At 37.2% G+C, this 22806-nt stretch overlaps 1 protein-coding gene across 1 annotated transcript in view; it reads left to right on the top strand.

The window, feature by feature from the left end:
• Positions 1 to 1305: 1305 nt before the first annotated feature.
• rims1b (regulating synaptic membrane exocytosis 1b) overlaps positions 1306 to 22806 on the top strand; it is a gene marked incomplete at its 5' end in the record, with an annotated part of 85561 nt that continues 64060 nt past the window's right edge. Inside the window, 2 exons of the mRNA XM_079813429.1 lie at positions 1306 to 1472; positions 12831 to 13044. Coding sequence (XP_079669555.1) covers positions 1306 to 1472; positions 12831 to 13044 — 381 coding nt within the window. The remainder of the gene's footprint in view (positions 1473 to 12830; positions 13045 to 22806) is intronic.

The following is a 22806-nucleotide window of genomic DNA, read 5'->3' as shown; positions in this document are numbered from 1 at the left end:
CTAACCCTACTCCTGATCCTACCCACCACAGAAAACTGCATTTTACATTTTCAAAAAAAACATCACGTCCCCACAAGGTCATGGATTTTGGATGTTGCCATCTTTGTGGGGACATTTTGTCCCCATAACTTAGGGTTTACCTGAACCACACACACACACACACACACACACACACACACACACACACACACACACACACACACACACACACACACACACACACACACACACACAACTTTTCACGTCTGGAGAAATGTGAAATTTTAACTTTTTTGACTGAATTCATAACGGAACAAGATTGTCCATCCGCTGGCGGAGCACGTGGTGAAAGGTGCTTTCTGCATCGTGTGTCGCTGTCCATGGTTCTGAAAAAAAATGCTTGCAGTTGCACTTAGACGTTCGATCATCAACATTCGATAAATTTTTCTCTGTGGATTGTTGACTTGCTTTGGTTTCAACTCGGCCATGCATTCAAAAATCAATTGTACAGTTTTTTTGAGATGTCTAGATGATCTATGTTATGTGCACATTAGACTTTTTGCGGATAATTTCATTACAGACATCCCTCAGTCAGACAAAAGTCGAATTGATTCTATTTAAGTGGTCCGCGGAAGCGATTCTAAAAATAGCCTGGCGAGAGTGTGCACCGAACTACTGCCAGATAAGCTACTCCTTAAAAATACAGAGATGCGAACGTAGCCTACTTGTGAAGGTGCGTGGTCGAGCACACACACGACACACCGATATGAAAAAGGAAACGGGAGTGTAGCTTGCATATAAATGCTTTTTCCGCGGATCTTCATTTCCATTGACTCTCCCAGAGAGAGAGAGAGAGAGAGAGAGAGAGAGAGAGAGAGAGAGAGAGAGAGAGAGAGAGAGAGAGAGAGAGAGAGAGAGAGAGAGAGAGAGAGAGAGAGAGAGAGAGAGATCAGTGGGCGAGAGACGGACTCCTCCTTTGCCATCGCCCAATACCGAGCCCCCGGTTCAGTGAAGGGGGAAATCACAGATCTGCTAGCTAATGCCGGAGTCCCTCTGTTTGCGTCGTCTCCTGGCGTAGAGATGATGGGCTTCCCGTAACTGGAGGTGGAGGGGAGAGGCGGGGGTGGGGATAGCGAGAAAAGAGGAGGGGTGGGTACAAAAAAAAAAATACGAAGAGAAACAAAAGCACAGTTGTGGTGCCTGAAACCATGCGAGATTTGCACTATTCTCAAAGAACGCTGCTCTATCCGTGGACCATGTCGTGAGGTGTGGCTCCAGCGCTCGGGGGGATACTGCCAATAGATACGCCTGGGAGCAGGGCAAAAGATGTCCGCGTCGGTAGGGCCCCAAAGCGGCCCTCGCCCACCCACCGTGCCGGCTCCCATGCCTGAAATGCCGGACTTGAGTCACCTCACTGAGGAGGAAAGGAAAACCATCATGGCAGTGATGGTTCGGCAAAGGGAAGAAGAGGAGAAGGAAGAAGCCATGCTAAAGTAAGGGCTGGGCGATTTCCTTTGTGTATCCACAGACGTTTTCGACACTTTCAGTTTTCTTTTGAGGCTTAGCTTCATGACCTTTCACTACCCGTCACACACGTAACGTGTGATTGGGATTCCCTAAAATCGTATGAAGTGCTTTTGGAGCTTTGCGCGTTAGGAAGTAGCCTATCCTGGATAAAAGCGTCTGTTTGCAATGTCCTCTGTATATAATAAGCGTGAGTTAATGCAACAGATGAGCTTCGTATAGCTTGGTTTTAACTGTCGTTGCAGTGTGTGAGTAGAAATTAGCCAGATTTGATGTCAGGCGAGTTACAGGTGCACCATGGAGAGCAGTCGGAGAGATGGGGCGTGACAGAGAGCGAGGATGAATCATACTTCGCAACTGCGAGCCACCCCACTCCACCCGATGCACCTCCGGGGGCAACACAAGGTGCTCTTCACCCTCAAGCAGTTGCCAAAACATAGTTTTACATGGTGGGATATATCATTCAGCGAAATGTTATCTTGGCGAAAGGCTGTTGTGTTAGACTTGCACGCTGGTGTGTAAAGAAAGAGCACGTCTAATGGGATGCACGTTAAACGACAGAAGCTAAAACGGCTGTTTTATGTTTACTGACAATATATCCAAAGATATCCACAATCTTGAATAGACAGTCTTTCGCCGCTTTACAACCGGGGTGTGGTTCGTGGTTGGCTCGCGATTATTTCGCCTGGCTCAGGACGACTACAAACAAAAATGTACATTTTAAAGATAGCCTAGATTACTGGAAGTTGCGACTGTAGAGATGATCGTGTTTCGAGATCTTAAATACAATTTCTTCTCATGTGACAACCATCACCTCCCTCTCGTCGGCATGAATTATTTGGAGAAGAAGCTATGACGTCGAGCGCTAGATGGCTCTGACTGAGTTGCGTTTCGCGTTTTCCCTTATCACAGTTACTCTTCAGACGGAAATGACGTGATATAAAATTGAGGCGAGGTTATGTAATTTTTCCTATGACGACTAATCTGCAACGGAAATGGTAATCTATAGCTTTGACCATGCGATGATTGAGTCATAGGCGCCACTACATCACGACTCACCAGCCACATGTGGAAATGTGTGCCTGTGCAGTGAATGCGCTGAGAGGAGAGGCACATTTCAAAATGAACAATACACAACAATGTGTTTCCATATGCCACTCTCTGTAAGGGTCTCAGTGTTTTATACTATTCAGAAAATATGGCCTACAGGTAATCTTGCATGCTTAATGAAGCGTGTGCTTTTTTCAAAACAGTATTTTTCCATGAAATAAGCAACTGCTTTGTCCACATGCAGTAAACCTACTTTTGGTTATTAAAAAGATATATTAAATAGAAGTAGCCTATGCTAAATTGAAAGTGTGTTATGAAACAATTTCCCAGTTTTAGGCCTAAATGTTAAGGAGTGTTCACGTCACACTTAGAGACCATATGACATATTTTGCATGGAATTCATGCTGCATTCGAATATGCCTGCTTTTCTACTACAGTATATGCAAAAAAACATTATGCCAAAAGAGTACATGTCCGAATACATATTCGAAACACAAGTACTTGGGTGTATTCGATTGACACTACCATGATGCCACGGGGAGAGAAGTGGTGAATGCCAGTGAAGTACAACTGACACAGGTCACATGACAAAGCCAACATGGCAGATAAACTTTTTAACATTCTTCAAATATAGTTCCTCAGACAGTAGGCGATTTCATACATCATCACAGATGACAGAGAGCACGCTTAATTTTTACCACTCAAACCCATTATGTCCATTGATATTTAGAGAAATGTGACCGTGGTAGCAAATAAGGGACCCTTCTGTAGTCTTTCTGTTATTTTTCCTTGTATTAAATTGGTTAGGTTGACTTTTAAGTGCTAGATGATAGTTAGCATCAGTGTTTTGGCTTATGTTTGTTGTAGTCAGCAGTATTTGATGAAATGCTTGTCTGAGATATTATATTGGTATATTTTTTGATGGGTAACTGTGTTTTATCTCAGTCCTAGCTGAGAACAGGCCAGCTGGGACCGATAAAACCCTGTAATCAAGCTGTTTATATGGTTTCGGGCAGCCTTGAGAACAAGTCAGAGCTAATCATTGAGAGGTGATGTGTGAATGCAGCACCTGGTCAGGTCACATAGTATGTGCCATCACACACACACACGATCACACTGTGCTCACATCACATTTGTATACGCAAAGTTAAAGCTACACTGTGTAACTGTTTTTAGTTTATTCTTAGCTAAAAACACTTAGTTCTTTCAAAAATATATGTGCTCATTAATGTATATTTACTTCTTTCAAGTAATAAAGTATTCTTGTAAGTTTATAATATGCCATTGAAAATACATACGGGTGAGGGGTTCAAATGTGGGTCGCCATGTTGCCCCTCCATCTTGAAAGTACATTAGCCAAAGAGGGACATACCCGTAAATTCAAGCTTCGCCTTTCGCGTTTTAACACTCGATGGCAGCGTGTCAAATGTGGACGAGGTCGAACTGGAAGCCATGTTAATCTTAGACTAAATCGGCCACCGTAGGAGTTAAAACGAAATCGGAATTGAGAGGAACAGAAACTAAAATTCACTGGATGGTCATATACATTTTCACCGCTAGATGGGAGAAAATATCACACAGTGTAGCTTTAAGATAAAAAACCAAAAGCTTAATCACAAGTTCTATAAATTTCAAAACACAACTAAAATGAAAAAAAATCTTGAATGTCATACGTTTTTTATATATATTCTCCAAATGTCACTTTTACTCATACATACACTTAACTGCAGTTTACAGCTAAAATGAACGCTAGAGGCTGTACAATACCATCCACTTTTATTCCTTTTCACACAAATTATGATTACAAAGGCAAATTATATATTAATAAACACGCAATTTTCGCGTGGTTCCTTGCACACTACTATATTATGACCTTAAAACACAGTGCATGATTTGTTAACATGCTTTTTGACATTTGCATCACCATTTTTGGCTTTTCTGACGTAGTAAACTTGTTTGGTAGTCACGATAAAAGATCTCAAAGACTAAGCAAGATAAAGTGGCATGGTTGCTTCAACAAATGAGTTATTATTTTAGGCTTACTTTAGTTAACACTATCTGTAAGGTTTTGTTTAGATTGTATGTTATGAGCCGGACATTTCATGCACTTTCCCGCCAGAACACGCCCCCTCAGACGGAGTGAGTGGCAGAAGAGCTTCTACATTAATTGATTTAATAGGGGAAACTGTGAAAATGCGAGTAAAACAAGCGATTATCAGTTTAAACTAAAGTTTGGCCTCCATATAGTGTTCCTTACAACTTACCCAACATCCAGTGATCCATGGATATTGGCATGCAGTCAGGAATCATGTCTCCTAACATTTATATGAGCCTGATTTCAAAGCCGGGGAAATACATGAAGCAAATTTGCCTGTGAACGCTTTATATAAATACAATATAGGTAGGTCTAAATCCGGGTGATCACTTCATTTTACATCAATGTTATATATATATATATAACATTCTATATCTAGAAACAAGTCCATCTAGAAACAGGTTCAGTTGTTAAGGACAGCCTCTTGCCAGACTGCAATCTCAAAACAGTAGCTTGGTTGCTGAAGAAAAGTCCTTATAAAAAGAGAATGTGTCTTACCAAAATCAGTTTGTTAAAAAGATCAGTTTGTTGGATCATCTTTTCTTGTTCCTTTCCTTTTTCTTAGCATATAAGGAAGGTTTCAAGGTTTCAGGGAGGAAAAATGTAAGCATTAAATTATGAATTGGAGCTGAAAATAGCTCACACTTGGAAGTCATTGCTGAAATATTTAAAAATTGAGCTTGTCATGGGCTTCTGTAGATGTTCGCAGTCTATTTTAAACCTGTTTATTTTTTACCTTCCCTCATGAATTCTCACTTACATTTAATTGTGTGTGAGCAAGAGTCGGCTTATAGAATTTTGAATCTGTTTGCTTTGAGATGTGAAGAGGTTCGTCTGCTCTTCTAACACTAAACTGCCCTGACTAAGCACCAAATTGACTGGTTAATAATTGCTACAAACAGCCATTTCATGTTTGCACATAAATGTTAAGGTCATTTGACCTCCTTTGAGACACCTAGTTAGTGGATGATTGATCATGATTCATTATCAGCTGTAGTTCACAGCCTTGAAGTTGTCTGGTATTAGCATAGGTTATCATGAGATTCGAAAAGGCCTATAAAAACAGGGCATTCTCTTACATGATGTAAAAGGAGTAAAAATTGTCTGAGAAAAAGGGTGAGAAAAGTTGCTTTTTAGCACTCAACAACATGAAAGTTTAATGAACAAACATCCTGCATGCTGCCCGGGAATTGTGTGTGTGTGTGTGTGTGTGTGTGTGTGTGTGTGTGTGTGTGTGTGTGTGTGTGTGTGTGTGTGTGTGTGTGTGTGTGTGTGTGTGTGTGTGTGTGTGTGTGTGTGTGTGTGTGTGTGTGTGTGTGTGTGTGTGTGTGTGTGTGTGTGTGTGTGTGTGTGTGTGTGTGTGTGTGTGTGTGTGTGTGAGTGACCAGTCAGAGAAATCCCCAGTTTACCAAAGCAATGCTCACCAATACAATCACCAATAGCATCACATCAATTTATCAGTCAAGGCACTGCATATATAGGCCTATACATGAGCATGCATACACATATATTTGAAGAAGAGTTTTAAAACCATTCAACTCAGAAAAACTGCAGAAAAAAACGGTAACACTTTACAATAAGGTTGTATTAGTTAACATTAGTTTATGCATTAGTTAACATGAACTAACCACGAACAACACCTCTGTTCAGCATTAGTTCATCTTTGTTAACGTTAGTTCATAAAAATCCAGCTGTTCATGGTATGTTCATGTTAGTTCACAGTGCATTAACTAATGTTAGCAAGATTTTAATAATGCATTAGTAAATGTTGAAATTAACATAGACAAAAAAAAGTGAATTATTAGTTCATGTTAACTAATGTAGTTAACTAATGTTAACCTTATTGTAAAGTGTTAACCAAAAAAATAAACAGAAAAGGAAACCGGAAGTCTTGTCGTCAGTGAATATATCGAAAAATAAAGGTATGGAAAGAGTAAGTGAGAGAGAATAAGAGAGTAGGTATAGGGTCCATTACAAAAGACACTAAAGGCACATTTTAGCAGTCTATAAATACATAAAACGTTCCAACAACAACAGACATACAGCCATCTTTTTTTTTCAGGTACCTGTATGCGTTATAATTATAATTCTATTAATTCCATGCCTTTCTTAAAGGAATCATACATGCATTATAATTATTACATGGATACTGTTGACTTTTATTATCACGTATTGCTGTCAATTTAGAAAGTTTCAGATGGAGTTAATGGATTTTTCCCATTTTGCATCAAATTAATATTAGTGACATTTATTATCTAAAGAGAATGTGAGAGGTGCTTGCACAGGCATGATCTACTTTTCTAGAACTTGCACCCACATATAATTCTTTCTCAAAAGTTTGAAAATGATAAAAATGTAATATTATGTATGCTGTTTGCCAAATGATTAATAGAACAGATGTGTCTTTGGTCAGGTCACATCTGAATTGCCAGCTCATGGGGGTAAATGAGCAAGAGAAAAAGTGGGTGCAATTTTCCTGATCTGTGCGAAGTACAAGTAGCTTGTTACAGTATTCAAAGGTGAATTATGTAAGATATTTATACATTCAGCTGATACAAATGGCTAACGTTTGACAGGTAACTTTGTGAAACTTAAACTAGTGCTGTCATGTGAATAAGCAGCTGTTCACATCAACAGTGTTTTTGTGTCTAACCATGCTGTTTATTTTGCATGTATGCAAACATGTGCTTTAGATGTCTTTGACCACTTCGCAGTGTTATTCTATTTTAGTGTTTTAAAACATAGTCAAAATTGCAGACACCTTAGTTCTGCTCAGCTGTATCATTGTTTTCTTTGTTTCTTTGGTCTAAGGGTCTCTAAATAAAATAATCATTTTTGTAAATTCAGCTGTTTTTTTGTCTTGTGATGTAAACATCTTTAATGTAAAATAGCTAATTCGGGGCCATGCTTTGATTTTTCTCTCTCTCTCTCTTTTTAATTATAAACATTTAGTAGATTCATGGTTTATGTAAACTTCTGACTACAATATGTGCACCATACTGTAGTACTGTAGTGTGCTCACTCACTGAATCGTTTGAGCTGTTTTTGAGTCAACTCTTACATATCCTCAAACAGTTAGAGTATGCGATTATATATGAAACTTAATTTTACTGTTGATACTTTGGTAGATTTAATAGCACACTTTCTTATATTTTATGTTTATTTATATTTTCTTAAGTATGACATTTGGATACTTTATACAACATTGTTTTCTCCCAGCAAGCAATAGCTGTCATTTCACAGTCTCAGTTAACTATAGATCTGATGTAGTCTGGCTATGAGTAACCCACTTCTAGCCAAAATGACCTTGAATTTGGTTACATGTCATTTTTGGCAAAATAACATGCGAGATGTATATGATATTCCATCATGTAAGCAAAGTCAACAGTGATTACCATGTGTTTGTTTTCATTTCTTTGACATGTTCATGTTCTAGATGACTATTCTTGGGCTATGGTTAGATTACATTTTCACTGACAGCCCAAATTTTGTCTTGTTTTAGCCTTTTAGACTATTAGACGTCTTTTAAACACAACATTAGGCCTGCTTGCTGGGCTGTAACCATTGGCCATTGTGACTTAAGCCTCTCCTTCATTATCACCACTTTCCTCCATTGCTTCCTCTCTTTTACCTCCCTTATGATGGATAAGAATAGATGCTAACATATGAGCTGACTGAATGATCGATACTTGTCTTTCTTTCCGCTCCTCTGTATCTAGTTTCAAATGGATGTAATGGTGGGTGAATATAGATTTTGCTTTTATGAATGAACTTCACTTATATTTATACACAGTTATAATGAGTCTCACAACATGTAAAGGTCTGTGTACAGTATAATTTCATCCAGGCTTTATTGCAAGAAACATTCCCTTAGTTTTGTGTAACTACTGATCATTCTACAAATTGCATTTTCCATCTGCAAATTCATTGAAAGCTTAAATGGGCGGTAAGTCCTCTTAGGGTTGAGCCATGTTTGTGTGGTTATTTTTCAGTGTGTATATGAGTTCTAAGTGTGCTGATCCAACTAGACACTTTCAATTAATTTGTGAAAAATAGAGAAAAAAAAGAGACACCCAAGCGAGGCGGCAGCCGGGAATCAGCTATAGCGAGACGGAAAATGTCCGTTTTCTCTGCTCTCCTCCCTCTGTCCTTCTCTTTCTCCCTTTCTCTATCCATTCTTCCAACTGTCCATCCTTCATTGCTCTTGCTCACTCCTATCCTTCTGATGTAATCAACGGATGATAATTACTAGCCATGCCATGTCTGATAGAGAGAGAGAGAGAGAGAGAGAGAGAGAGAGAGAAATTCTGATGTCTGAGGGGCATTTTAAGGCTATGCATGGATCATGAAAACTAGAGCAATGAGGAGCTGTTGACAATAGGTTTAATATTGTGTACGTTATATTTTAGACACAATATTGCCAATTTTGGTCCACCAGCAAAAAATGGTTCCAAACAATTGTACATGTGACTTAACACATTAGTGGCATTCCTGAATTAATCTGTGTTTTTTTAATGAGTCAATTAAGTGAATGTATCTCATAGGGGTGTAACATACACGTATTCGTACCAAACCATTTCGGTACAGGGCTTTCGGTACGGTGCACGTGTGTACCGAACGGTTCCGAATGCAATCTTTAACAGTTAACAGTAGGCTTGTTTTAAGCTCGGAACATACTCCAATCCTATGCAATTATGTATTTTTACGCTATTTAATGTGACATAACTGATCACTGTATAGGCGCTTCAGTTCCTATACATAAAACGTTGAGGATACATTACAATTTACTGAAACGTATAATATGTCGCTCAATCAGTGTTTCAACCGCGGAAAGGCGTCAAAAACAGCTTGTAAACAATGTCACGTACGTAGATTTATACAGAAGTCATTTCTTGTCCACAGCTGTTTGTTCACTAGAGAGATGAACTCTTTTACTAAATATATGCACCATATTAGCCTATATATATTGATTATATTCTACTTAACCTGTTAGCGTTGTCTTGTTTATTTAATGTATATTTAAATAAATCTGTCATGAAAATGACAGACACTGTGTATCACTGATTATATTTCAACAATGAATTGGAGAATTTTTTTTTTTATTAGATTTAGAAGTTAATGCAAAAACGACCTTATGTGAAGTTTACATGTTTGCATACAATATGTTATGTGTTGATTATTATATCTAAAAATAAATAGCAACTGAATGTAGGCTAATAGTTTGGGCTCTGTTGTTAACCTTTAATATTACAGTAATGTGCAAGTAAGGGCTCCCTAAATATGTTACAGCATTATCTTTTAAGAAACTTTTAGTTATAATTTAATTGATTTAATGACAGACAAATTTTTTTCCAGTAAACCACTGTTGAATAAAAATAAATAAAAAGCAATTTTGTAAAACTGCTGTACCGAACCCGTACCGAACCGTGACTTCAAAACCGAGGTACCAAACCGTCAGTTTTGTGTACCGTTACACCCCTAGTATCTCAGAGAGCCACTCATTTTGTTCCTGAATGAATCTGTGGCTAACATACTACTCTTTTAGCCTACTTTTTTTACAGAAATAGTAAGAGTAGTAGTGTGCTAATTCAGTCAGTGTTTTTGAATGATTTGTTTGAGTGAATGATTCAGTGACTTACTCTTGAAGTCATTTGTTTTGTTCCTAAATAGGGTTGGGTCGATAGACGATGCCATCGCCGATGAGCCAGCCCGTGATTTCCCCGCCCCGCCCACCCCGCAAATAATGTTGTTCCTTATCACAATACAAATTACATTCAAATTCACACCAGTTCAATGAACACAATTTAAACACTAAAGATTTTATTGTGCAAAATTATTATTATTATTGTTTATCCTGGCCATGCTTTTTATAGTATGAAAATAAATGAGGACCGGGGCTGTCAATGGTCTAAAAGGACAAAGACACATGATAAAAGTAGTCCAATAACTTTGTATGATGAGCATACAGGAATTTATCTTATTTTGTTTTGTTTTATCTATTTGAATTAGCATAAATTAAGGCAGTGCAAACAAAAATAAGATACAAATATAATATGGATCACCACTATCTTGGATGGTCCTTTTACTGTAGATCATTGTGGAGCATGTCAGATCAGTCCTCATTGATTTTAATTTCATGGAAATGATTGGACTGCACGTTCTTCGGTATTTCACCATATATATTTTACAGAAGAACGTTTTACAGGTTTGAAATGACATGAGGATGAGTAAATGATGATGACAGATTTTTGAGAGGTGTGGAGCTGGCTTACTTGTGTTTCTTTGATGGCTGGAGACCTGGTCCCTTGCTATTCCATGACAGTTATTCCCAGCTGAGAGTGCTGACCTGAAAGCAGCCTCAACTCTCTCCACCTGAGGTTAGACTTTTCAAGTCAATATCTTCAAATATAGCTTCATATTATCAGCTTATCATCTTATTTAGAAGATCTGTTTGCCAGCGTAATTCAATATGTGTGTATAATGCACTTAAAATGTCCATAAATCTCCTTAAGCATATCCTCCCATAACCTTAAAGAGGTCACTTTTCTTTTCTTTGATTCTCCTGCCAATGATTCATCCTTGTCGCCACGCCTTCGACTTCCCACGTAACAGTTTCATCCTGACTGCGTAATATAGCATCACTGGCCAAGACTCCCCAAAGTCACAACCTCCATCCAGATACCTGGGACTGCAGTCTGCTGTCTGATTTAAGAAGGGAAACTGCAAATGTAGGCAAGCAAGAGAGAATGCTAGCATTTCCAGCCATGGAGACCAGAAAGTTGTGGGAAGTGTGCATTTGTTAGAGGGTTTCAGTGTATTCTGGAGTCGCTATTTTATGCAGGTTTGGGATTTTGAGAGGAAATCGCAGATCATGGCTGTTCGCCACAAACAGAGGTGATGCTTTGCTCTTGCTTTTGCAGTTTTGATTTCTTGAAGAACAGTTTTTACCGCAGTGTAGCCAATGTACATTTTTTAAATGACAAATGTTGTAACAGGGTGGAACGAAACAGTGAGCTCTTGGTTAGCTGTCAGCCTATAGTGTTGGAGGCAACTTTTACAGTGAAACGCATGCAAGGAATTCACAATTTACTATGAGCTGTGTCTTTTTTCAGGGGGATCCTTTTAAATGGCTTAATGTCTTTACCGTGGTCATTAGAGCTGCTAACCACTTGCTATAAGAGAACTGTTATGCTAATGTGCTGTTCCTTTGAGAAATGTTTCTGGAACGAAGCCCCATCTTTTTTAAGCAGACAGCAGCGCCTCATTGGCAATTCATTAACAGCTTAATTTCATTCCAGTGAAGGGAGAAGACAAACAAAGTGGCGTTAGGGTAAAATTCAGATGAAGTATTTTATATAAAAATGCTTGAAAGCAAATCCGAGATTGAATTCTGCATTTACAGACTGATACGCACTATATGACACATTTCGGATGTAATATGATGCTGTACATGTGCAAAATACTGTCCATCAAGATAGCTTATGTACGTCGCCAAAATGACTTTTCCGTGGGTTCATTTTAATCTGGGAAATAACACTTTTAGTTTTTTAGTTGGTAATCTGCAATACTACAATACAACAATGTGTAGCCTACCTGTTGTGTTTTATAACGTACTTTCTTGCTATATATATATATCCATGGATCCCTGGAGATATTTGAAGGTACTTATGGGGGACTAAGAAGAAGATACAGTATAACATTTGTTTTTTAAATCTTCATGACATTTCTAACTTTAACAAATTATCTGACAGGCGCTAAATGTCACAATGTTATTTAATGTTTACCTGTAGTATTATGTACCATTTATTCATATGAATAAGCTTTTTTATAATTTCATTTAAGTTTTAGCAAATCTGTGCATTTGTCATTTTTATATTTCTATAGCTTTAAATATTTTTTTAAAACTTTTATTAATTTTAGTAGTTCATCTTAAACGTATTTATTTCAGTTAGCTGCCAAGGCAACATTTCTAATCTTGGTTTACGTTTTTTATCTAATATTATTTTATATTGAATTGAATTTATGTTTATTTTATTCCAGCTTTATTTCAATTACCCACATAGTTTTACATAGTTGTAGTTAACAATAGCAACTCTGGTTGTTTTTCGAACAATATAAACTAACTAACAAACGCTTCTCTTTTCTCTCTCTCTTTCTCCCCATCTTATTTTCTGTTTGTCAGGACACTGCACCAGCAGTTTGAGAGTTATAAGGAGCAGGTGAGGAAGATTGGGGCGGAAACAAAACGACAGCAGGCTGTCCATAAAGATGATGCACCTACCTGTGGCATCTGCCGTAAGACCAAGTTTGCTGATGGCTGTGGGCATCTGTGTTCCTACTGCCAGACCAAGTTCTGCGCCCGCTGTGGGGGAAGAGTGTCATTGCGTTCAAATAATGTAAGGACCCTTTCATTGATACTTTCCCCCCATCATCCATGTTGTTATTCTCACTGTAGAGTCACTTCCATTGACACTTAATTTACCATTTTAATATTGAATTTGTTTTATTATGCTTGCTTTAGTATTTTACTGTTTGTAACTGCATATCAGTTGTTTGGTTTATTCCTTTATGAGGAATTGGCTGAATCTGTATAAATCAAAGAACTTAGAGGGATTGGCGAGTCCAAATGCAGAATCCAAACAGTTAATCTCAGTTTCTCCTATCCAAACAAGTCTACAGCCACCCACAGCTCCTCTGAGCTTTATAAAGACTCCGTTCTTTGAGTGAAATCTTCATTGACTTTGCTAAGCAGCAGCAGGGTAATGTGTGGGACCGTTTCCAGCAGCACAACATGCAAGGCTCTATTTTAAGAGCTCATCCTTGCCTGCTGTCTCTAAAGACACCCTCCCTCCTCTAGAGTGACTTACCTGAGAATGGACTCATCTCACTGGGCATGCTGATGAACAATCTGCCTTAGTTCCGTCCTGCCCAGCTGGGTGTGGGTCCCCTACTGTCACATACAGTCCATCTCAAAGTTTTCAATAAGGAATAGTAACAGTGGGGCTCTGAAAGCAGTGTTCTGTGGATACTGATAAAATGACAAAATATATTATAGCAGCTCAACCTTATAATGCTGTTTATATCAGGGATGCACAGTATACTGACACCATTTTAATAATTGGCCTTGTATTGGCAATTTTAAGCTGATATTGTTTCTTCTTATTTTAAGATTTAGATCATTACCTAGCACTAACTTATAGGGCCATATTTTAACGATCTAAGCGCATGGTCTAAAGCGCACGGCGCAAGTGCACTTAGGGCGTGTCCGAATCCATTTTAGCTAAAAGGGTTGTACCTAGTCTCTTAATGAGTAATGGGTGTGTTTTGGCCGTAACGTGCAATAAACCAATCTGAGTCTCATCTTCCATTCCCTTTAAAAGCCAGTTGCGCTTGCACCATGGCGGATTCGCTATTTACGGAATATAGACACCCACAAGCTGACGAGTCAGCACGTGACCACAAATTAAACCACGATTGGTTAAATAAGTAGCCAATTTCATTAGTCATTACTGCAAATAGGTTATTATGATACATGCAATGACTATCCATTATGTAGGCATTATATTTTACATTGTTATTTTTAAGATTTAAAAATGTTTGTGTGCTGCTGCACATCCCTGTGTGTGTAATAAGCAGAGTGTACATGCGTTGTGCACCCGCCTATAGGCGCATATTACTAACGGCATTTAAATAACAATAATTTTCAGTTGCCTCAAAATAGGAACACGTTAACAATGCGTCTAAACACACCTTGTTTTCAGAGCAAGCACGCCCATGGGCGAACAGATGGGCGCAAATGCATTTGCTATTTAAACAAAGTGGTGCAGTACGTGAAAATGATAACTGCGTCGGGCTGAATCACTTGCATTGCGGCGGGTATATGATAGGGCCCATAGGGTTAGTTTGTCTAAAAATGAACATTCTGTCATCAATTACTCACTTATAACATATAACTTTTGTTCATCTTCTAAACATAGATGAAGTGATATAATTTTTGAATGACTACAAAATATGAGGAAAATAAATTATATGTTTTTTAATATTTTAAATATGTGGGAAGAATAAAACATTTATCTAGGTTAAGGTACTTTTTCTGACAAAATTATTTGGCAAAAAAGGCAAACTACAGCAATAGGTTTATAAAAAATAAAAAAAAAAGAATGCAAAAAATTGCATAGAAAAACAAAAAGCTCACAGGAAAAAGCATACAATGATTACAACATAATCAGTTGTTAATAGTTCTCTCTTGTTTTTGCATGTGTTTATAACAGGGATGGGCGGTATGACGATATATATATATTTATCGTGGCAACGTTATAATGTAAATATATATATATGTGTAGCAGAGCACTATTGACACTTTAGATTGATGAAACGCATTAAATAAAGAAGAGGACGAGCTTGATGTTAAAAAGAGTTATTAAGTGCATTAAGGCATGAATTATCATATTTTGTTGTATTGCATTTGTCCTGTTGTTTGTAATTTGCTTCTTTGTTCATATTTCTAATAACAAAAAAAAACGAAACAAGAAAACTACCATGATATGTATCGTGAAATTAAATTCCTCATATCGTGAAAGACGATTTTGGTCATATCGCACACCCCTAATTTCTTTTTATAACAGCCTGGCCAAAAATTATGTTCACAATTTTGTCATGTTTCATTGCGTTATCACAAATAAAATAATTGATTCTAATGTTTTTTAAATGCATAGTTAACTCTGTTTCATCTCTTGTATAATACACAATTAATTATTCACAATTAGGCTAATCATCCATTGGTAAGAAATATTTTTTTCGTGTTTTTTTATCTGACAGCATCCCAGAGGTTTCTCCTCTTTTATTATAAGGACTTATTTATCTTATTCAAACAGTACTCTTTTGAAACAAATTTCATTGTATATTGTACATGTACTTGCTGTGATGCCTAAATATTATTATTTTTTAGTGTTTTAATTTTTTTAACAATACATATTTAATTATAATAATACCTGTTTATTGGTTACCACCAGCCATTAAAGGCACAATATGTAAGATTTTTGTATGAAAATATCCAAAAACCACTAGAAAAATTGAATATATTTTGTTCACTTGTGCACTTGCATTATCCCAAATGGTTCAAACAATGTTTAAATGTTTTAACCAGTATAACGTCCCTCCTCCTCATTGTGTCGCTTGTCAATGGCGTCATGTACGCGTTATCCTCGGTTTCCACTTTTACTGCCGTAGAAACCATGGCATGGTAGTAGTTTTAGCGTCTAGTACTCGACTCTGTTGTTGTTTCACACATTGGTCATGGACCACAATTATTCACTATCGCTTGCAGCAGGTTCTGCCGCCAAAGGTAGCTCCAAGAAATGTAAATATACTGTATTATTTCTCCAACTCGTTTCATTTGATTCACCTGTACGTGTTAAACATAATAGTAAGATCTTAGGCCTTTTTGCGAATGCTGTGGGTATGTTAAAATGTACTTTCAGTATGATTGTTTTGAACACATAAAACTGCGCTGCGTTACCCCACCATTTAATTCCACAAATAAAGTGACATGTATGAGTAGTAATTTAGCATTAAATGGACCCACTTTATATTAGGTGGCCTTAACTACTATGTAACATTTAATTACATCTGTAATTAATTTCTGTAATTACATTTATAATAACACTGTTGACACTTCCCTTACAACTAACCCTAACTTTAAACCTACCCATACCACCACACCTGTCCCTAACTTTACCCATATCCCACCTCAATACAATATGAACACAATAAGTAGATTGTACCTAATATAAAGTGGGACCCAACTTTATTTTATTACCTCATCCATGAAGAAAATTTTGAGTTCCATCGGTTTGAGTTCCATCGGCAGAGGAGGAGAAGACGACCACTCCCATCATTCCACGCTCCTTCAAAGTGTCATCAAGCTACGCCTTTGTTATGTTTTGAATATGCGAGCGAGCTATAGTGGCAAAAAAATTATATAATGTGCTTTTAAATGAAAATAAATACTTTAGTTTTAACCAAAATTTCCATAGTGATGAGTCCATAATTATATATATATTTTTTTTTAATTAAAATGGTGTTTTACTGTATACGTGTGAGTAAAAGAAAACTGAGGTAGTGTATGCAAAGGTGTATGCTAGTGTTTTTATGCTGTTTTTTTATTTATCCAGTAAAGAGTTTCTTCCCAAGTCTCGCTCACTCAGACCCATTGTTATGCTAATCAGAAATCTATCATATCCTCTTCTAAAAATAATTGTATTCTTCCTGATAATTCTCATAGTAAAGATCAGTTTGTTTCAAATTCACCCTGCCAGCACCGTGGTTCAATCAATACCTTGAAAGGCCAGGGCTGCAACAGAGCACACCCTTCACATGCTGTTCTTGTGTTTCCCTGTTGGGGGCATTACAGGTACAAAATCATGTAACCTTAATCATTAAAAGGACTTGCCGCAGAATCAAAATCCTAAATTTGTATAACAATTATGTTGCATAGACACAGATTCAGTGAGGCCTCACAGTGTTGGACAAGCATCCTGTGAGGTTGCTTGGACCCCTCATCTGTGTTTTGTGACTTTCTCATTTTGGTATGAGTGGAACACTTGTCTAGAGGTGTCAGTGTTCTGTTCTCACATTTCATCTCTTGCAGAAAGCCATACATGACCATTGTTGGACATGTCTGCTATTTTTTTTGAAAAATACATCTGATCACACAAATTACATTTCAGTTCAATATGTCAATGTTAAACGTATTAAAATGACAAGTATTAAAACATTTTTGACACTTTCTGTCTATTTTGACGCACAAGAGAAAACTGGGTTGCTTCACTAACACTTTCCCACCTCCTTTTCCCTCCACACACTCTTCCCTCCCCCCATTTATTTTTCACACACTCTCTCTTTCCATTTCTCACCATTTATTTTCAATTTTAATTTCACACTTTTTCTCTTCCACCTCAAACCCCCCACTTCTTCTGTTTGCTTGTCTTTCACTCTCTGCTTCCTGGACTGCATGACTCAAGGAGGACAAAGTGGTTAGAGTTTTTCTTTTCTTTTTGTTGCGTGCTCTAACTAATGTGATTTGAGGGAACTGTTATGCACAATCTGAATGTGCACAATCACTGGACTGAATGGACTAATGCCATTTCTGTTGCTAATAGAAGTAGTTGTGTATGTATGTGTGCGCGAGTGTGTGATTTGAATCTTTTTCCACATGCAAAACCTTCAGTGAAAAAGTGAGTTCATAAAAAAAAAAAATAATAATAACCTGTTCAATTTACGGTAAATAACAAAGGCAGCTGTGGTTGCTAAAAATTTCACTATGAGAAATACTGTGACAATGTTTCAGGTGTTACGCTATGGCATTTTGGTGCCTGCATATTTTACAACTTAGAACCAAATATTTAATTTATTTATGTAATGTTAATATATCTACTTGAACAACCAAAATATGCTTTACCTTAAAATTTACGGATAAGCACCGTAATAATACAGATGGCATATTAGAAAGCCACGATGAATCATTGTAAGTGGCCTATCCATAAAACTTGGCCAATACTCAATACTTGAACAATATGGTTCACAGGGTTATACATACAAAGACAAAAAAAATAAAAATCAGGGTAACACATATAACACTAAAATAATGCAATAAACATGAACTAAATTACTAAAAAAGGTAACACATTAGGAAACAACCTAATGTACATTACTGATAACAAAAACAAGGAGAAACAAAACTATTTAAATAAATGTAGTCATATGTCATGAATGTACATCTGGGAATATCCTTTTACTGTTTTTCACTGTAAATTGTACAATAATTCATAGTTTTTACTTTACTTACATTTTACTGGCATTGTCACCTTATTGAACCTCTGTTGTTGATTTATGTTGCAAACTTCTATTGATTTTTTTCTGCTGTATTGAGTACAAACAAAATTTGACTAATACTGCGCCCATTATTTGTCTTCTGTTCATGCAAAGTGTCTCATAGGGAAAGACAGGGTAAGACATTCTGAGTATTGTAGATTCTGCATGGGCCACCAATTCTTTCCTCATGAGAGCCAGCTAATAAGAAACTAGCATGTGTTGGCTGAACCCCATCCCCCTCCCTTCCTTGTTGCTACCGCCAGGGATGCCGAAGTAGTTGCCACAGCAAGGGGGTTAGGGGAATAGGGTATTTGGATTTGTCGGAATATTGATGTCTCACAACTGGTTGCTCTTTAGTCAAATGGGTTTAACGTAAACACTACGTAAGCTGTGCTCTACATGATTCTCAGTAGAGACATGTATCCAAACATGGAATGGACTCACTTTCACTTAAAGTGCTACCAGTGATGAGAGAATGCTTATCTGTGCATGTTCACTGCACCTGCTTGTGCCCTGGGACTGCAATAGGCATGCCATGGGGTGAAAGTTCAAGGTCAAAAATCAGGGTTTTACCATGACCGCTATGGTAATGTCATATTCGCAATTCACTTTGTTAGTATTGATGAAAGCACTCAGAGAAAAATACTTACCCTGCACTCCAGTGGGCACTTGCGACTGTGTTTTTGTGCTATTATGTGCGTGATGTGTTTTCTGTCCGGTGTCTGTGTCTATTACTGTGTTTGTCTTTGTCGTAAGTTTCTGAATGACTGGTAATGGAGTTGAATATATGCTTCTGAAATAAAAATATTCTTCCTTTCTTGTTTTTAGCATATACTACTGAACACCACATGCTTAGTTCTAATGAATAATGTTGTTAAAGAGCTCAGCTTTTTTGCATACATTTAGCGTGTGCTTACAGCCCAATGTTTGGCGTTTGAAAGTATTCTACATTTGATAACGTGTATGATCCCAGATGGCTGATGAGTTCAAAAGTTTGTATCTCTGTCCAGTGTCTGCGCTACTTCTCTCCAGAAGTTAGGGCTAAAAAATTAATCAAATCGCAATTAATGTGATTATCAAATCGCAAAGACTGCTATTTATTTGAATAAATATACAGTATGCTCAGTGTTTCAGAGTGAAGTGTGGGACTGTGTTCATTTACACGTAAGCAGCTCATGGTCTGTAGTTTTCAGTGTCTCAGAGAAGCTCAGTTCACAGTAAATGCTGCTCCACACAAACTCATGTCTGCATATGCTCTTAGTTTGAGTCACTTATGATGTGCATTTTACAAGTTTGTGTGCCATATAATTTTAGCGTACATGGTAAACCATTTTGGCTTGCTGTCCACTATGGAGGGGCCCGGGAGTGTATTCTACTCAAGCCCCCCAAACATGTAAAGTATAATTTGGACAGCAAGCAGTATTTACCTAATCGGTAAAAAAAATTGCATTAATTAATGTAATTAGGCTCAATGGTCCAGAAGCCCCCTCCAAAACTTGGAGAGAAAGTTTAATGAAGGAATAATGTTAGCACAGCTCCTGCTGGATACCGCAGTGGCAGTATCAAGTTAAACGGGGCACTGCGGCGGCAGTATTGAGCTCCTGCGGGAGCTGTATTTGGATTGGAGGTTTGCCGCTGAGGTTAGAGCTGCATCCACAACATGGAGCCTAGAAATTATAGAACTTAAACTCACTGACTGGGGTGATTCTAGGATTTCAATATTAGGGGTGGCTCGGTCCCAATTCAAATCATTTTATCTAATCACGTTCATCAATATCCATTTAAAATATAGACAAACCTTATATTACTGTAATTGTCTATAGCTATTAAAAAAATAACAGCACATTTATCTATCAATTTACCACTTCTGACATTCAAAGTGACATCAATGGGTGATGTTTATCTGTCTCTGGCATTCACTCTGAAATAAAAATAACATTTTATAAAGTATGTGTTTGTGGATGTGAAGCGCTCTATTTTCGCTGAAGGAAAAATACTGTAGTGTGATGAGGGGTGAACGCAGCAAAAATGTTTTACAGTAGATGGGCAACTATCTTGTATTGTTCCCACATCATATTATGTAAGACACATTTATGACAAAGAACTGCACAGATGCAGATATCATAGCAATCTATCATATCAGGAGCTTCTAACCCAGGAAGAACAGGCCCGACTACCCTAAGAGTGGGCCTCTGCACAGAACCTGATCTCACCAAGTGCAACATGTTACTGGACCTTTGTTGATCCTGGAACAACATTCCAATCAACCAATCAGATGCTTCTACATCAGTGTTATTCACCTATCATTTCCCTTTGATTTTAGGGATAACTTATGGGTAGGGTTAAGTTTAGGGTTAGGGACAGGGGTATTTTTGGACAGGAATGTTGTTCCAGGATCAACAAAATATGTTGAACCAGGAACGCATCTAACTCGGCAAAATCAGGAAGTGTGGCCCTCACAGATGGCGGAAAAGGAAACCATAAAATAAATCTCATGGCTTTTCCATTCCCTCCTAATGTGAGGGCATTAACTATAAGAGGATGTGAGGGTCTGTACTTTCCAGGTAGGGAGGTTCTGGCACCTCCAGTCGCGAAGAGCTTGGACGGAAGGGCTCACACTGCAATCCAAACGGGAGAGCCCCCATGATTAGAAACATGAGGGATCACACTCTGATTTTGTAGGGGAGAGCCCCTACTGCATCCCAATGGTAAGCTCTCACTGTCATTCGAACAGGAGAGCCCACTGTATATAACGCAAAGCTCAGTGCATTCGAACGGGAGGCCTGCGTGGCATCTGGACGGGAGAGCTCACACTGCGATTTAAATAGGAGAGCCCATGATTGGATCATGAAAGCTCACACTGCATTTGAACAGGGAGAGCCCACATTGCATCCGGATGAGTGCAAGGGGGGGCTGGGAAACTGAGACCATGATAGACTGCCGGCTGGGTTGAGTGGCAGATGAGGAAGATGTGGTAGCGGTTGTAGGCTGAGGCAAGCCGCCTAGTCCATGTGACAGTTCGTTTCGGTGCTTCAGTGGGGGGTGGAGACCAATCTGTTTGAGGAAGGAAGAGTTTGTATTTCTGGAAGGTTGGAGAGTTTGTGTGGTACAAGTCCTAGCTCTCAGAAAATCTTCCCATACTTGGAACGAATTGCTTGTACTACACCAGCTGTTGTCAACAAAAGAGAAGGTCCCTGCATTTTTCCTCCAAAATAAAAACTTGATTGCTTAGCATTTAAAAATGAAGAAATCAAGACAAAAGAGAGTAATTATTATTATTATTATTATTATTATTATTATTATTATTATTATTATTATTACAATTACTACCATTTTATAGTCATGTTGATATATAATCACAAAATGCAGCAAATCAGAAAATAAAAGTCTTCATAAAAGTATTTCCCCCCAAATTGTCTTTGTTTAAATTAGATAAAGTACTTACAAACCATTCACAAACTATTATTTTATAGTTAAATTATAGTTAATATATTGTAGGCTCTACATTGTTATTAATAGGCTATATACAAATAGTGAGAACTTAATTAATTGTCAATGTAATTAACACAATTATTGTTGCTTAATTAGCTTGTTGTAAAAATTATTGTTGGTTTAACTGTTGGTTGCCTTAAAGTGCATTGAAAAAAATGAAGGAGATATTAATACAATGAAGGAGATTGGTTTAATCAACAGAAACTTAAAATATTATGTTATCTGAACCACATGAATTATATATATATATATATATATATATATATATATATATATATATATATATATATATATATATATATATATATATATATATATATATATATATATATATATATATATATATATATATATATATATATATATATATATATATATATATACGCTATTGTGAGAGAGCGTTAGGCAATACCTGCAAATCTAATATATATTTGTGTGTGTGTGTGTGATTTAATGTATTTGTAAACATTTTAAGGAACATTGAATATTCAATTAATAAATAAAGGTTGGTTTAAAGCACTTGATTAATGACATCTTCCCATTTTTCGGAGAACTATTTACTATAATTGTTTACTATAATAATTGTTATCACAACTTTTTTCTGTTGTAAAATTAACTTAGATAATTAATGTGGTTCAGATAACATAATATTTTAAGTTTCTGTTGATTAAACCAATCTCCTTCATTGTATTAATATCTCCTTCATTTTTTTCAATGAACTTTAAGGCAACCAACAGTTAAACCAACAATAATTTTTACTACAAGCTAATTAAGCAATAATAATTGTGTTAATT

Source organism: Gobio gobio (genome assembly GCF_949357685.1).
Source record: "Gobio gobio genome assembly, chromosome: 3".
NCBI classification, from domain to species: Eukaryota; Metazoa; Chordata; class Actinopteri; order Cypriniformes; family Gobionidae; genus Gobio; species Gobio gobio.
Note: the sequence above shows the minus strand (reverse complement) of the source record. Positions and strands in the feature narration are given on the sequence as shown.